This window comes from Acomys russatus, chromosome 32, assembly GCF_903995435.1.
Source record: "Acomys russatus chromosome 32, mAcoRus1.1, whole genome shotgun sequence".
Classification (NCBI taxonomy): Eukaryota; Metazoa; Chordata; class Mammalia; order Rodentia; family Muridae; genus Acomys; species Acomys russatus.
The window spans coordinates 35,015,557-35,030,611 of record NC_067168.1 but is presented as its reverse complement, the minus strand read 5'-3'; the positions used below and the strand labels follow the sequence as shown (position 1 = coordinate 35,030,611).

The 15,055-nt window shown below is 49.6% G+C and overlaps 1 protein-coding gene across 1 annotated transcript; it reads right to left on the bottom strand.

The window, feature by feature from the left end:
* Positions 1-691: 691 nt before the first annotated feature.
* Positions 692-8,964, bottom strand: Qars1 (glutaminyl-tRNA synthetase 1). The gene is made up of 24 exons (XM_051140436.1): positions 8,799-8,964; positions 8,478-8,625; positions 8,014-8,123; positions 7,766-7,841; positions 7,485-7,549; positions 6,804-6,857; positions 6,601-6,661; positions 6,081-6,152; positions 5,701-5,786; positions 5,460-5,546; positions 4,259-4,358; positions 4,062-4,140; positions 3,872-3,980; positions 3,643-3,773; positions 3,460-3,552; positions 3,030-3,167; positions 2,855-2,942; positions 2,634-2,777; positions 2,420-2,524; positions 1,983-2,075; positions 1,553-1,680; positions 1,393-1,459; positions 1,192-1,317; positions 692-805 (listed from the first exon to the last, which is right to left on the bottom strand). The coding sequence occupies exons 1-24, from the start codon at positions 8,913-8,915 to the stop codon at positions 755-757; spliced, it is 2,328 nt and encodes a 775-aa protein (XP_050996393.1). The 5' UTR covers positions 8,916-8,964; the 3' UTR covers positions 692-754.
* Between the last annotated feature and the right edge of the window lie 6,091 nt (positions 8,965-15,055).

Sequence of the window (15,055 nt, the reverse complement as noted above, 5' to 3'; positions counted from 1 at the left end):
AAAACAACTTCTGGAAAGCGCACCAAGAGCTACCATCTGAGATGAGCCTACCTCAGTAAGGTCCACCTTAAAGAGGGCCTTGGGTAGCCTAGTGTTTGTATACAGGGAAAATGTGGAAGGCTTTAAAGCTGCAGGCACTCGCCTACAGGCTCACCAACAGCGCACACCAACCCAGAGAGCCTTCAGCCTGGGATAGATTCCTTCTGCCTTTTGCATTTGTTCGTGTCCTGGCAAACTCTCCAGTCTTCAAACTCCTCAAAAGTCAGCTTCAGAGATGGGGTCCAACCTGAGGGCCAGCATGGTCAGGCTCCTCATCCCAGCACTCAACAGGCATCCACGGAGCTTGAAAGGCCACGGCAGCAGCGTTTATGCTTTATCTCACTATGCTTAAGCTGAGACAGGTTTGCTGAATGACCACACGGGAGCATTTTGTCTTTTGCTTTGCCTGGCCACAAAGACATAAAACTAGATCCCTTTAGAGGGCAGATAACTGTGCAGCAGCATCGCTGGGGCCCTTAGGTTTATACTGAGTGCAGATTTAATTCCAGCCATGCACCACACCAAGAAGTGTGGTGATGGTTTTGTCACTGCCTCTCTGATCTGAGAAAGCCCACTGGTCAGGCGACATGTGTGAGCCACCTGACAGCATGTCTAAGGTCCTCAGATACAAGAAATATGAGAAACATACACACACAGCTCCAGGACGACTTAGTTACTCTTTATTGAAAGAATGAGGTAGGGCTATGCTTTCAGTTCACACCTTTCCTGGGTCTTCTTTCAATGTGACAGTTCGGTTGAAAATAAGCTGAAAGGCAAGGGGAAAAAAAATCAACAGACTGGACCCAAGTCCCTTACTTCCCCTAATCACCAAGGAGGCCATCCTGGTTCTCCATAGCTCTGCAGTCCTGGATAAGGGAGATGGCTGTGCTGGGCCCCAGTTTAATGAGGATTATAACAAACACCAAGCATGCCTGCTACTTTGAAGAGTTAAGCAGTCAGGGCTCTATAAAATGTTGTGCTTGGACTTAACCTCTGAGCCAGTTTCCTCAATAGTAATACATGAATGCCCCCCCCCCACCTTAATTGGTGAAAGCTAAGGCACTGTAGGGAGGGTGTTTATCACAGCAAACAGCTGTCAACAGCTGCCACCCTCAGTATTGCAGAAAGGTGTAGGTGGGTAAAGTTAAGCACCTGTCCTTGTTGGCTATCTGGATCCACAGAGAAGTACCCAAGCCGCTCAAACTGAAACTTGTCAAAGGGCTTTGCCAAAGCCACAGAGTGGTCCACTAATGCGCCTTCCACCACTCGTAGGGATGCCTGCGAACAGAGAATCCGAGTAGCTATTGACTTCAGAGGCTGACCACACCCTCACCTCACACTCCATGAACCTACCGGGTTCAGGTCACTTAGAAATCCACCAGGCACTTCAACAGGGTCTTCGGGGTTCTTGTGCTGGAATCTACAGCCAGAGGGAAGTCAGGGCCCCAGCTGGAGAGCCACAGCATGCAAGGCCCACCTTGTGACTACCCCAATTCCAGATATGTTCACTCACAGTCGCTCATAGAGGCGAATCTCACACACCAGAGGCTGTGACACCCAGTGAATAAAGGCCTTGGGCTTCTCCCCAGCATCAGCTCTTCGGCAGGTCACCTCCAAGCGTTCCACAGAGCCACTAGAGCCCTGGAGGTGAGGAAGGTGCAATCAGAGCTGGGACCCAGCACTAAGCTGCTGATGACACACAAACCTTGGCCCTCAAAGGCAAAAAGATTGTGGCTGTCAGCCGGGCGGTGGTGGTGCACGCTTTTAATCCAGGCACTTGAGAGGCAGAGGCAGGAGGATGTCTGTGAGTTCAAGGCCAGCCTGGTCTACAGAGAGAGTTCCAGGGACAGCTAGAGCTGTTACACACAGAAACCCTGTCTCAGAGGAGAAAAAAAAAACCAAACCCAAAATACACAAAAACAAAGATTGCGGCTGTCTCTTACCTTGACAACACGCTGCAGCTCGATGGCATAACCAGTATGTCTCAGGCCCACAGGCTGGCCCCTAGCTAGGCGCTTATAGCCTGCTTCTGACTCCTAGAGGGAAGAAACAAGGGAGATACAGAAGCTGCAAAAATCATACAAGAACAAGACCTCCCAACCCCATGCGTGTCAGGGGTTGGTTCATGGTAAAGCAGGAAGAAGATGGATATTAAAAGACCCCCAACTGCGTGGTGGTGACGCACACCTTTAATCCCAGCACCGGGGAGGCAGAGACAGGTGGATCACTGTGAGTTCGAGGCCAGCCTGGTCTACAAAGTAAGTCCAGGACAGCCAAGACTACACAGAGAAACCCTGTCTCAAAGAAAAAAACAAACAAGAAAAATAAAAATAAAATAAAAAGACCCCCAAAACAAGCATAGCAGTAAACCCCTTTTTACCTCCTTAAAGTCAGTTCTCTCAATGAAGACAGTGGAAGCAAAAGGAACCTGGTGGAAGCCCTTGGTCTCATCAGCTGGGAAGTTTGGCACTTGGATGTCCAAGGGCTGTAGCAGGAGATAGGTATGAATCATGCCTGATACTAGGCATTTACACACACACACACACACACACACACACACACACACACACACACACACACGGAGGTAGGCCCACCTTGGGTGCAGGAAAGTTAGTGATGACAACTTGTAGTGGCTCTAGCACAGCCATGGCACGTGGGGCTGTGCCGTTCAGCACATCACGCACGCAGGCTTCCAGAAGATGAGGTTCCATTGTGGTCTGTGCCACTGTCACCCCCACCTGTCAGGAAAACTCATCAGTCATAGCCACAACCACAAATTGCCTCAGTTTCTACCCACTCAGCTGCTGGATTGTACCCGAGCACAGAAGTTGTTGATGGCCTCAGGCGGAAAGCCCCGGCGTCGTAGGGCAGTGAGAGTGAAGAGCCGTGGATCATCCCAGTCCCTGTGGGTAAGAGGGTAGTCAGAAAACCTTAAACAGCACATGCGCACTGGTGCTACAACCTCCAGTGAATGCAGTGGCCACACCTACCGAACAGCACCAGCTGCTACAAGCTGGAGAATCTTCCGCTTTGAGACGACAGCATAGTGCAAATTGAGGCGGCCATATTCCCATTGAACAGGGCAGTAGACATCCAGTGCATTACACAGCCAAAAGTAGGAAGACCGTCTAGAATGGAAGAGTAGGGTTAGAACTGGCCACCTTCGGGGTCAGTTAGAGACCATAGAAAAAGCACTAGAGGCCAGTGAGAGATCAGCGGGAAAACACTATGTCAAGCCTGGAGAACCAATTTAAATCCCTGGAACCTACATGGTGGAAGGAGAGAGCTGATTTGCACAAGTCGTACTCGCATCTCAACACACATGCTGCGGCACCCACACACCCACTCATATCATATACACACTCTGAACAAGTGAGGAAACTCCTAGCCCAATCCACCTCATAACCTCACCCTCCTCACCGAGCCTGGAATTCCTTGGTACACAGTGAGTGGGTGATGTGCTCGATGGAGTCGCAAAGACAGTGTGTGTAGTCGTAGGTAGGGTAGACGCACCTGTGGAACACAGGCAGTGAACCCCACAACCAGTCCCTCTGCCCTACGCCACAGCCTGCTGCCTTACCGCCCCTCCATGCCAATAGGTACCATTTGTCCCCTGTGCGGTGGTGTGGTGTATACTTGACTCGATAGGCCACAGGGTCCATCTTGCCATCTTCCATCACCAACTTCATTCGAAGTGTGGCCTCCCCCTCGGAAAACTTGCCCTTGCGCATTGCCTGAGGAGAAGGAGAGCTCAGGCTGCATCTAATCGCAGGTACATCTCATCCTTACCACACGGGCCTGCCCAAACCAAGCTGCACTTCAGGGGCACCACCTCAAAGAGCAACAGTGATTCCTCTATAGGCCGGTCCCTCCATGGTGAAGGTACAGGGTTGTGGCCTTTGAGCTCCTCCACTCTCTGATGACACACATAAGCTTGACCCCTGTGGAGAAGGGATATGAATGCGCAGATAGCCCATGACTTGGCCAGCTGACTTGGCTCACCATTTTGGGCCCAGCCTTACCTCTGGATGAGTTCCACGGCCCAGGCATACAGCTGGTCAAAATAGTCAGAGGCATATGTCACTTTGTAAGGTGTGTAACCTGGGGCAGTGGAGACACAGTATGAGCAGCCAGCAAGATTCACTAACTGGGTAAAGCCATGGCCCACAGAGAGTTCCACCCACCACCAGGCCCTACCCAGGCCTCACCCATTCCATACCCAGCCAGATCACCATGTCGTAAATTGCAGTGAAGAATTTTGCTTCTTCCTTTTCAGGGTTGGTGTCATCAAAGCGCAGAAAACAGACACCGTTGTTGGCCTAAAAGAGTGGGAGCATCTGTGGGCTGCGAGTACCCATCAGCCCCTACAGTCCACATCATCACTCTCAGACATTCCCAGAGCTCCCACTTATCAAAATGCAGCCGCAGTCAGTGAGATAGTTCAGCAGATAAAAGTTGCCAAACAAGCGTAACGGCCTGAGTTTGAGCCTCAGAGATCTCTAATGGAAAGGACCGACTTCAGAACTTTTTCTTTGACAACCACATATGTGCAATAGCAACACACACACACACACTTTTTTCTTTTAGATTTGAGTGTTTTGCCTGCATGCATGTGCTCCCATCATGTGTGCCTTGTGCCCACAGGTCAGAAGACAGTATCAGACAGTATCCCCTAGAACTGGAGTTATAGGCAGTTCTAAGCCACCATGCTGGTGCTGGGAACTGAACAAGGTCCTCTGCAAGAGCAACAATTGCTCTTAATCACTGAACCATCTCTCCAGCCACATTTTTTTTATTTTTAAATTAATGTCTTCTTTTGATGGCCAGTGCATAAAAACTGAAAGATAAAGAAAAGGAATTCAGCCAGGCTGGTGACACATGCCTTTGGTCCCAGCACTCAGGAGGCAGAGGCAGGTGGATCTCTGTGAGTTCGAAGCCAGGATGGTCTACAAAGTGAATCCAGGACAGCCAAGGCTACACAGAGAAACCCTGCCTCAAATAAAAAAAAGAAAGAAAGAAGAATTCAAGCCGGGTGTGATGGCGCACACCTTTAATCCCAGCACTCAGGAGGCAGAGGCAGTTGGATCTCTATGAGTTCAAGGCCAGCTTTGTCTTTTTTTCCCCAGAGAGCCCAGTATTTCCTGAGGATGCCTGTTATGTGTGGTTTCCCTCTATGGCGTCTGTTATCAGCTACAAAAGGCAAGACAGAAATATACCTTTCTGGCAGAGGCAGGCGGATCGCTGTGAGTTCGAGGCCAGCCTGGTCTCCAAAGTGAGTCCAGGACAGCCAAGGCTACATAGAGAAACCCTGTCTCAAAAAACAAAAAACAAAACAAAAAAAGAAATATACCTTTCTGGAACTAGTCATTAGAATAGCCAGTGATCGTAATTACTTGCCAGAGACCTAGACACATGCTTACCTTGGCATAACCAAAGTTGAAATTGATGGCTTTGGCATGTCCAATATGCAGGATTCCATTGGGTTCTGGGGGGAACCGGGTACGTACCTGAGTAAAGGGATGGGAGAAAAGGGAGGAGAGCTCAGACCATCCTACACATCAGAGACCCTTCCCAGGGAGGTCATGCTTAGGGTGAGATGAGGCAGGATGGGGGCAGCTGAGGCACTCAAGCAAGCACCTGCCTAGCCACAGTCCTACACACCTGTCCCCCAGTGATCTCCAGGTGCTGCTTCAGCAGATCCACAGTACGTGGCGTGGTCACATAGCCAGGAGTCTTATAGTTCTCACCTGCCGGGATCAGGCCAATGACCAGGCTGTCAGCCAGGGATCCTGACTCTACAGGCCTGGCAGTAACGCTAATCACCAGCACACTACAGGGGCTGTTGGGTTCTGGTTTTTGGATTTTTGAAAACATGGCTTCTCTGTGTAAGAGCCCTGGCTGTCCTGGACTCTCTTTGTAGACCAGGCTGGCCTCGAACTCACAGTGATCTGCCTGCCTCTGCCTCCTGAGTGCTGGGATTAAAGGCATATGCCACCATGCTGGGCTCACACTCCAGAATTTTAAGGCACCCCCTCCCTTACCTGGTTTATGAAACTTTAGGGCCTCCCCCCGGAGCTGTTCCATTAGAGACAGGGTCTGACCAGCAGCCTCACCTGCAAGAAAACCAAGAACCTTGCCTTCTGTTTTTTGGATTTTATTGTTTGTTTTTTTAATTTTTCAAGACAGGGTTTCTCTGCATAGCACTGGCTGCCCTGGAATTTACTTTGTAGACGAGGCTGGCTTTGAATCCAGAGATCCACCTGCCTCTGCCTTCCAAGTGTGGGGAAATACCCACGGCTGCTCTCAATATCCTGACACCAGATCTGAGCTGGCCCCTCTTCTCCACTTCCCAAAGACAAGAGTTATAAAGCCAAACTTCTCAGGTCTCTAATACCAGTCTCTAAGCAAACGGAATAAAGGAAACTCCAGGAATCCCTGCCTCGAGAATATAGAGAGGCGGCTGGATAGAGTGAGGGCCTGAGAAGACTGGGCTGTAAGGTCCTTCCAGAAGAACGGCCAGAAGCCAGGAGCTGACTACAACAGGCGCCACAGGCATCTCACCATTCTCCATCACATCCTTTGCTGTCTTCCAGTCTGTTTCTTCTGGCCGAGCCTTTGCCACCTAAGACAAGCAGAGAAACTGCATCACTCTCTCAGAGCAAGATCTGCTGAGGCAAGGGGTCCAGACACCCCCTTTTCCAGCTGAAAGTCTCGGTCCACCAATACGTCATCCCCCAGGGACCCTGGGCACTGCCGAGCCTCACCTTGGGCTTCTTCTCCAGATCAGCTTCCATCTTGGGCCCCAGAAGGTGCAGGACCTGAGCAGATACCGGAGTCAAACTTAGACAGGTGACCTCTCTCAAGAATCTCCTGGTGGAATCCCCTTTATGCCACCACCACCGGAAGAGCCTATCTGGCCAATCCCACCTTATCCCCTCACATGCTTTGTTGTTGTTGTTGCTGCTGCTGCTGCTATTTGAGATGGGATCTCACTAGGTAGCCCTGGGTGGCCCAGAACTCACTATGTACACCAGGCTAGAACTCGTAGAAATCCACTTGCCTCTGGCCAGCCAGCTTCCACACCTGTTTCTACTGGCCTCGAATACTTTTTCCTTTCTGAGGGCTTATCCTGGCTTGGGGAAACAAATGCTACCGTTGACAGACAAATAACGTGGGCCTGGAACCAAGATTAACAGTCCACCTCAGGCATCCATCGCCGTCCTCTTGTGATTCTTTGCCAGCGCTTCAAGACTGAAGGCCCCATCACCCATTTGTGCCAAGAGGAAACTGAGCTTCACAGTAAAGTGACTCATGCTAACTCAGAGGCCCAAATCAGCTGTTACTCCCTCCACACTGGGCTGCGCTCTCTCTGTCAGACAAGGCCAGGGTCTCCCTCCCCTTGAATCCCTCAGTGGATTCTAACCTCATCTTAGCGAGGTACCCACCTGCATGTCAACTTCATGCTTGACCATTTTGCCATCTGCCCATTTGAGTGCCGCCCGAGCCTCTCCTAAGAGTATGGGCACAAGAAGCTGCAAGGAGGCAAAGGGGGGGGGGGGTACTTCTTCCCCCTCCTCAAGGAAGTCCTAGCTGACACAGGAACCAGAACCTTGGCCCAGGCAGAACACCTGTAAGGTGTTCCTTCCTTGCTCACCCACCCACCTCCCTTTCATATAAGCCCAAAATAGAAGGAACAAACAAAACACTGAACCTACAAGGAACTCACCCATCAGCAGCCCCATGTTAAAGCGATACCGTTCCACCAGGAGCTGGGGACGATGCCTATTAATGGTGGCCTCCACCTGCAGAAAGCCAGACCCTACAGCTCAGGAAGGCCTCTTCGGAAACATTCTAGCGACCAACACTCTTGCAATAGGTCTACTTAGAAAAGCTACAGCACTCAGCTTGCAGGGCCAGAACTAGGAGCTATCTGATGGGGGAGCGGGGGAAGGGGTGGGGGGCGGTGGGACTCACAGCTTCCTCAATCTGTTCCGGTGACACCACCACCCCCACACCACATTCCTGCTCGAAGTCCTTAGCATCAATGGGATCCAGTGGATGACTCCGCACATACTCAAGAGCAGCTGAAAACGATAAGGCAATGGACAGGGCACGTCAGCTCCAAGAAGTGGATCTTAATGTGGCCTTTAATGCCATGAAACCTCAACCATTTTGGTTACTTTAGATGCCTAAGGGGTTAGGCCCTGGCATCATTGGGAAGAAGCCCTGAGGCCACGCGACAGAGAAGCACGTGTTCTGAAGCAAGCCTCTCGTTGGATAATTCTCCTCTACCCATACCAGAGGTCTCTCCCCCACCCATGCCTCAGTGCCTGTTCAGAGTCCGATATCCAGAAAGCAACTGGGGAACTTGACAGAAAAAGCAAACAGGAGTCTCGGCTGAAGGGAAGGGTTGACGGTGGAACTGGGAGTGGTCTCACCGCTCAGCTGGAGCTCTGTGTGGATCTTCTTACTGGCTATGTAGCTCACAAGGAAAGAAAGACGCCGGGTATCCCTGAGTCGGGAGGCCAAGCCATATAGCAGGGTCCCGGTAGCCTTGTCGATGGCAGAACCCAAAGTCTGCTGCGCCTGGAGTCAGAGGGGTCGAGGAAAAAGCCCAGTGAGGTAGGATGAATCACTTTACCGTGAAGCTCAGTTTCCTCTTGCCACAAGGCAAGAGCGAGACAGCCGGGGCTAAATCGAGCCCTACGTTGCTTTGGAGCATAGGAGGCAGCTGAGGCCTCGGGGAGAGAGACTCGCACCTGGGTCGCCGCCTCCCGCAGCTGAGTGCTCAGAGCCGCGTTCTTGAGCGTCTCGCGCGCCTTGCTTTCGCTCAGGCCGAGGCCAGTAAACAGCGCCAGCGAATCCGGAGTCGCCATAGCAGGAACACCGGAAACTAAAAGAAACTTGGAGCAGCAGCTGCACAACGACCTTCTCTCATTGACCAATAAGAGGACGAAGCCCGGGAGAGAACCAATGGTGGCACGCCTCAGTGAGAGGGGGCGGGGCCCGCCGTCAGGTCAACGCCATTTAGGAGCCAGAGAGCGTCCCAACCGGCTTTTCCGGGTAGTGGTTTCCGCCTCCCTGGCTCCCGGCAGATGGCAGGGTGGAGTCCACGCGAGTTTAGAAATTTTTCCTCGGGTGCGGAGAGTGAAAGTGTTTAGTAACAAAGATGTAAGGAGACTCAGGCGTGGTCTCTTGTCCCTCAGCGCTAGGAATCCGACCCCATCCTATTTTCAGAGAGCAAAAGTGAGTTCCCGGCGCGTTTTTCAACGTCACGGCTTTTGAGTTGTCATGGAAACAGCTGATGAAATGAAGTCCCTGATCACTGCCGAAAATGTGTAAAATGGCCTATGTAGGGACCGCATAAACCTGGCACTTTTTAGGTGCCTACTGGAAACAGCACAGACGGGGAAAGGAAAGAAAGGGCCAGGAGCAACTTCATAGGAAGTTCTGAGATTTCTTTAAAATCTCCAGGGAACACGATCCAACAACCTGTCACAGGCAGCACTTATTGGACCAAGTGGGTTATTAAAACAAACAAACAAACGTTTTGAGGTTCTTAGGGGTAGTTGGGAGAGAGGGTGGGGAGTGAGATACATTGTTGCTGGGAGAGATTGCAGAAGTCTTTAATCACAGAGGCAGAAGCAGGTGCGTTCCAGGAGAGTTCAAGGCCAAGTGTGGCAACATAGTGAGACTCTGTCTCCAAAAAAAGAAAGAAAGAAAACAAAGATACATTTGTTTACGCATATGAAAATTAGAGAGCGAAGAGAAGAGAGAGAGAGAGAGAGAGAGAGAGAGAGAGAGAGAGAGAGAGAGAGAGAGAGAAATATTCTGGGAGTGAGGAGATGTCTCAGCAATTATGAAGAACACTGGTTGCTCTTCCAGAGAATCTGGGTTTAATTCCTAGCACCCACAAAGCAGTTCAACTATCTGCATCGCCAGCTACAGGGGATCTAATGCCCTCTTCTGGCTGCTACAAGCACTAGGCACACAAGTGGTGCACAGATGCATATACAAGCAAAACACCAACACACAAAGTTTTTTCGGTTTCTTTTTGTTTTTTGAGACACGGATTTTCTGGGTAGCTGTCCTGGCTGTCCTAGAATATACCCTATAGGCCAGGCTGGCCTCAATCTCAGAGATCTGCCTGCCTCTGCTTCCCAAGTGCTGGGATTAAAGGCCTGTGCAACCAACATGTGACGCGTTCTTCTTTTCTTTTTAATCTTTTGAGACAGGGTTTCTCTGTGTAGCCTTGGCTGTCCTGGACTTGCTTTGTAGACCAGGCTGGCCTCGAACTCACAGAGATCCACCTGCCTCTGCCTTTTTGGGTGCTGAGATTAAAGGCATGTACCACCACACCCAGCTAAATAAAATTTTTAATGAAAAATAACATTAAAAAAGCAGGCCAGGTATGGTGGTGCATGGCTTTAATCCCAGCACTTGGGAGGCAGAGGCAGGCAGCTCACTGTGAGTTCGAGGCCAGCCTGGTCTACAAAGTGAGTCCAGGACAGTCAAGGCTACACAGAGAAACCCTGTCTCGAAAAACCAAAAATAAGTAAATAAATAAAATAAAATAAAAATAAAAAAGCAGGATGATCGCTGTGAGTTTGAGGCTAACCTGGTCAACAAAGCAAGTCCAGGACAGCCAGGGCTACACAAAGAAACCCTATCTAGAAAAGCAAACAAAAAGAGGTACATCTTTGAGGCAGGTGTGGCACACACACTTTAATTCTAGCACTTTGAGGCAGACGCAGGTGAGTCTCTGTGACTTCTAGGCCAGCTTAGTCTACAAAGTGAATCAAGGACAGCCAAGGCTGTTGCACAGAGACACTGTATCTCAAAAACAAAACAAGGGGCTGGAGAGAGGGCTTAGCAGTTAAGAGCGCTGACCGCTCTGTTACATTAAAAATGTAAGCCTAAGATTGCTATATAAAGACACAGAGTCTGAAGCATACTTTAAAGCTGCCAGCACAACGCTGAACAGAATCTGAACTAATACAAATCTCCTCCTAAACTATGGTAAACAAACTACTCTAAACGGATATATAATACATATACCCCAAGCATTTGCCACTAAGATGCTTGTCTGGCCATTCTTCCCTTCCTCTTCCTACACAGTCAACCATCTCACTCCCCTCAACTGACAACCAGGGCTCTCTTCCAGGAGGTCCCGCCTTCCACTCCCTTCTTCTGCCCAGCTGATTGGCTACACAGCACTGTATTGACAGTAGTTACATCCACTCAGCATACCTCCACACTGCTCTTTCAGAGGTCCTGAGTTCAATTCCCAGCAACCACATGGTGGCTTACACCCATCTAGGATGTGATCTGATGCCCTCTTCTGGCCTGCAGGTGTACATGAAGGCAGAACACTGTATACACAATAAACTTTTTAATTAATTAATTAAAAACAAAACAAAAGAAAACCCCAGAACCCACAGGCAGATCCCTCCATAGAACTTTTGATGTAGGGACAGTGTCAAACAGAGATGCAGTAATCATGATGGTGTCTACAGTGCTTGGAGTTCTCCATAGTCTTCTAATTTCCAAGACTTGCTAAGAACAAAACACACAGATTGCCTGGGCGTGGTAGCATACGCCTTTAATCCCAGCACTCAAGAGGCAGAGGCAGGCGGATCTCTGTGAGTTCGAGGCCAGCCTGGTCTACAAAGTGAATCCAGGACAGCCAAGGCTACACAGAGAGATCCTGTCTCAGAAAACAAACAAACAAACAAAAACCCCACATAAATTGTTCTTTATGTGAAAACTGAGAAAGTTAGCTGCTATTTGTAGGACTGTGAAGACATTCCTAAATGCAGAACTGGAGTGGAGGCTTTTGGAAGCCTTGATGTTCTGGATATTCAAGGCCTGAGCAGGAGTCTGACAAGGCTCTAACCACACTCTGTGACCTGCTTTGTGCTGACACCCCACCAACGGCCAAGTGTCATGTCCAAATTTATATATGGATCTCACAGAATGATCACTTGGCCAGGTTCTGTCTGGAGCCACAGATCCAATCCTGTATCTTTTTTTTTTTTTTTTAAGATTTATTTATTATGTGTACAGTAAGTATTCTGGCTGCATGTGTGCTTATACACCTATACATCAGAAAAGGGCACCAGATCTCATTATAGATGGTTAGGAGCCACCATGTAGTTTCTGGGAATTGAACTCAGGACCTTTGGAAGAACAGGCAGTGCGCTTAACCTATAAGCCATTTCTCCAGCCCCCAATCGTGTATCTTGAGCCCTCTACCTTACCCTACAGTGCACTGCATGTGGGAGGCCAGCTTTGCGAGTTGGGTAACTGATGCAGGACAGCGCTACTATCATAGATACCAAGCTAAGCCACAGCCACGTTGGCACTGTGCCAAGGCTGTGGCTGCAGAAACCTGGACACCACCACACAAAGGGGCCCACAATAAGCAGAGCCATATAAATTACCTCAGCAGAGGCTGGAGAGACGGCTCAGAGATTAAGAGTACTGACTGCTCTTCCGGGGTCCTGAGTTCAATTCCCAGCAACCACATGGTGGCTCACAACCATCTATAATGTGATCCAATGCCCTCTTCTGATCCACAGGTGTACATGCAGGAAGAACATTGTATGTATAACAAATCAATCTTAGCCGGGCGTGGTGGTGCACGCCTTTAATCCCAGCACTCGGGAGGCAGAGGCAGGTGGATCGCTGTGAGTTCGAGGCCAGCCTGGTCTACAAAGTGAGTCCAAGATGGCCAAGGCTACACAGAGAAACCCTGTCTCGAAAAACAAAAAAAAAAAAAAACAAACAAAAAAAAAAAAAAACCAAAAAACAAAAAAAAAACAACAACAACAAACCAATCTTAAAAAAAAAAAAAAAAAAAATAACCTGTTACTGCCAATGTTTCCTCAGTACTTGAGGCCACCCAGGGATCATTGCAACTCAGCCACTGCCTTCACTAGGCCTTGCACGTCTGGCCATCCTGAATGGGGTCAGGACCCACACCCCTTTACGTGGTCTCCTCATGACACCCTTTAGATCCGACAGCTCAGTGTAGGAGCACAAGATAGTAGCTCCGTATGGCGTAAGTGACATGACAGGTGACAACAGGATGTCTCATCAGTCTTCAGGAACCATGACTTACACACAGCAGAAACAAATGGCCCTGGCCTATAGATTAGCCTTCCTACAGGAGTACCACATTCAAGAAAAAGGTCTGAGTAGAAAAGCTAGGTAGCAGCCAGCAAAACCCATCATAGTGTGGGGTCAGCCAGGTGCATAACAAGTCTCAATGGCATAGACTAACAGCATATAGAAGCCACAGATGGTGTCATGGGCTCAGCAGTAACAATGTTACACACAATAAAGACCAATACAATCCTGTTTTACAGTCCATACCTACCAGGTCCACCAACACACAATTTAGCCTTTCCATTTCTACGAGGCCCCACACTCAGCCACTTCTACAAAGGCAGCACCACCACACGACCTTTTTATATTGTGCCCCCACTGGGAGAAGCCAATTGTGATCATGTAGTCATGTAGTTAGGATTCTGTAGTAACTCCGTCCTGAAGGGGAGCAGTAGTGAGATCTGAGTGCTGAACTCCATGTAATTGGCTGTGTGCTTGAGGATGCTGTTGGCCCCATTCACACCTTGGCCTCTTGTCTTTATGCTTCTGGTTTCTCTAGGTCCAATTTTGTGTGTGTGTGTGTGTGTGTGTGTATGTGTGTGTGTGTGTGTGTATGTGTGTGTGTGTGTGTGTCGTACCCAAAGACAGAGTCGGTCAAATTCCCTGAGGCTGAAGGTTTTTGTTTTGTTTTTCAAGAAAGGGTTTCTTTGTGTAGCCCTGGCTGTCCTGGACTCACTTTGTAGCCCAGGCTGGGCTCAAACTCACAGTGATCTGCCTGCCTCTGCCTCCTGAGTGCTGGGATTAAAGGCATATGCCACCTTGCCCAGCTCTGAGGCTGGAGTTTTAGGCAGTTGTGAGCTGCCTAATGTGTGGGTGTTGGGACTCAAACTCTAGAAGACCAGCAAGAAAGCACTTAACCACTGAGTCATCTCCCCAGCCCAGCTCCCAAATATCTGCTTCCTAACTACCTTTGCTCGCCATCACTCTCTACAGATGCCCACTCTCAGGTAATTGAAGAATACAGAGACAGCAGGATCAAGGTAGAAACAAGGTTTCTTGTGTTTGTACAGGCGTTGGGGCTCAGCTCAGTGGTAGAGCAACTGACTACACAGACACCTGGTACTGGAAGAAAGTGTACAGGTTGCAAAGACCCTGAAACTACATATGCCTGCTGACCTGTAGGTGAGTAGCCTCAGGCAGTTAAGAAGGGCCATTGTCTGAAGGAGGAAGTTGGGTAACATTGCCTCTGGTCCTGTTTTCCTCTTTTCAGAGCAGGATTCCCATCATTTTTCTCAAGGGATGCAGGCGTTTTTAAACTACTGCAGCGGCTTGAGGAAAGGGTCCCCCAGAACGCTCCTGCCCTCCCCGTGGTCTCCAACCTGCTGTCCAGTTGTTCCCAGGCTGCTGTATGGTTTGTACCTCTTAACCCATGTTATCAGCTCTGGAGTTTCAAGGGACTACTCTTAACTAATGCCAATTATAGCCACTTCAACATGGGAGCCAGAACCAACAGGATGCCAGGTAGCAGACAGCTTCCAGGGAGCCGATACCACCGGGCTTCCTGAGTATGATGGTTAATGCTGTCTACTTGGCCAGGCAGTCGGGCACATGGCTTTAATCCCAGCACTCGGGAGGCAGATGGATCTCTGAGTACTAGGCTAGCCTGGTCTACCAAGTGAGTTCCAGGACAGTCAGGGCTTTCACAGAGACACCTTGTCTCCAAAAACAGAAAAAACATCTCTTTGATACACTCTAAAATCACCTAGGAGGCGTATCCTAAATGACAGCAGTGCCACTTATCCTATAGGTGAGGGTCTGAGTGAAAAGGAAGATGATCTGCAGCGCTCACCGCTCCCTGCTTCCTCACTTGACACATGGTGTGACCACCTGCTTCATGTCTTTTCTG

Bases quoted from the DNA above. Each gene is read 5' to 3' on its own strand.
- Qars1 (XM_051140436.1), bottom strand. From the start codon at position 8,915: ATGGCGACTCCGGATTCGCTGGCGCTGTTTACTGGCCTCGGCCTGAGC. The intron at 8,626-8,798 runs GTGCGAGTCTCT...CTCTGACTCCAG, and splicing joins TGCGGGAGGCGGCGACCCAG to GCGCAGCAGACTTTGGGTTC. The intron at 2,076-2,419 runs GTAAAAAGGGGT...TCTTCCCTCTAG, and splicing joins AGAGAACTGACTTTAAGGAG to GAGTCAGAAGCAGGCTATAA.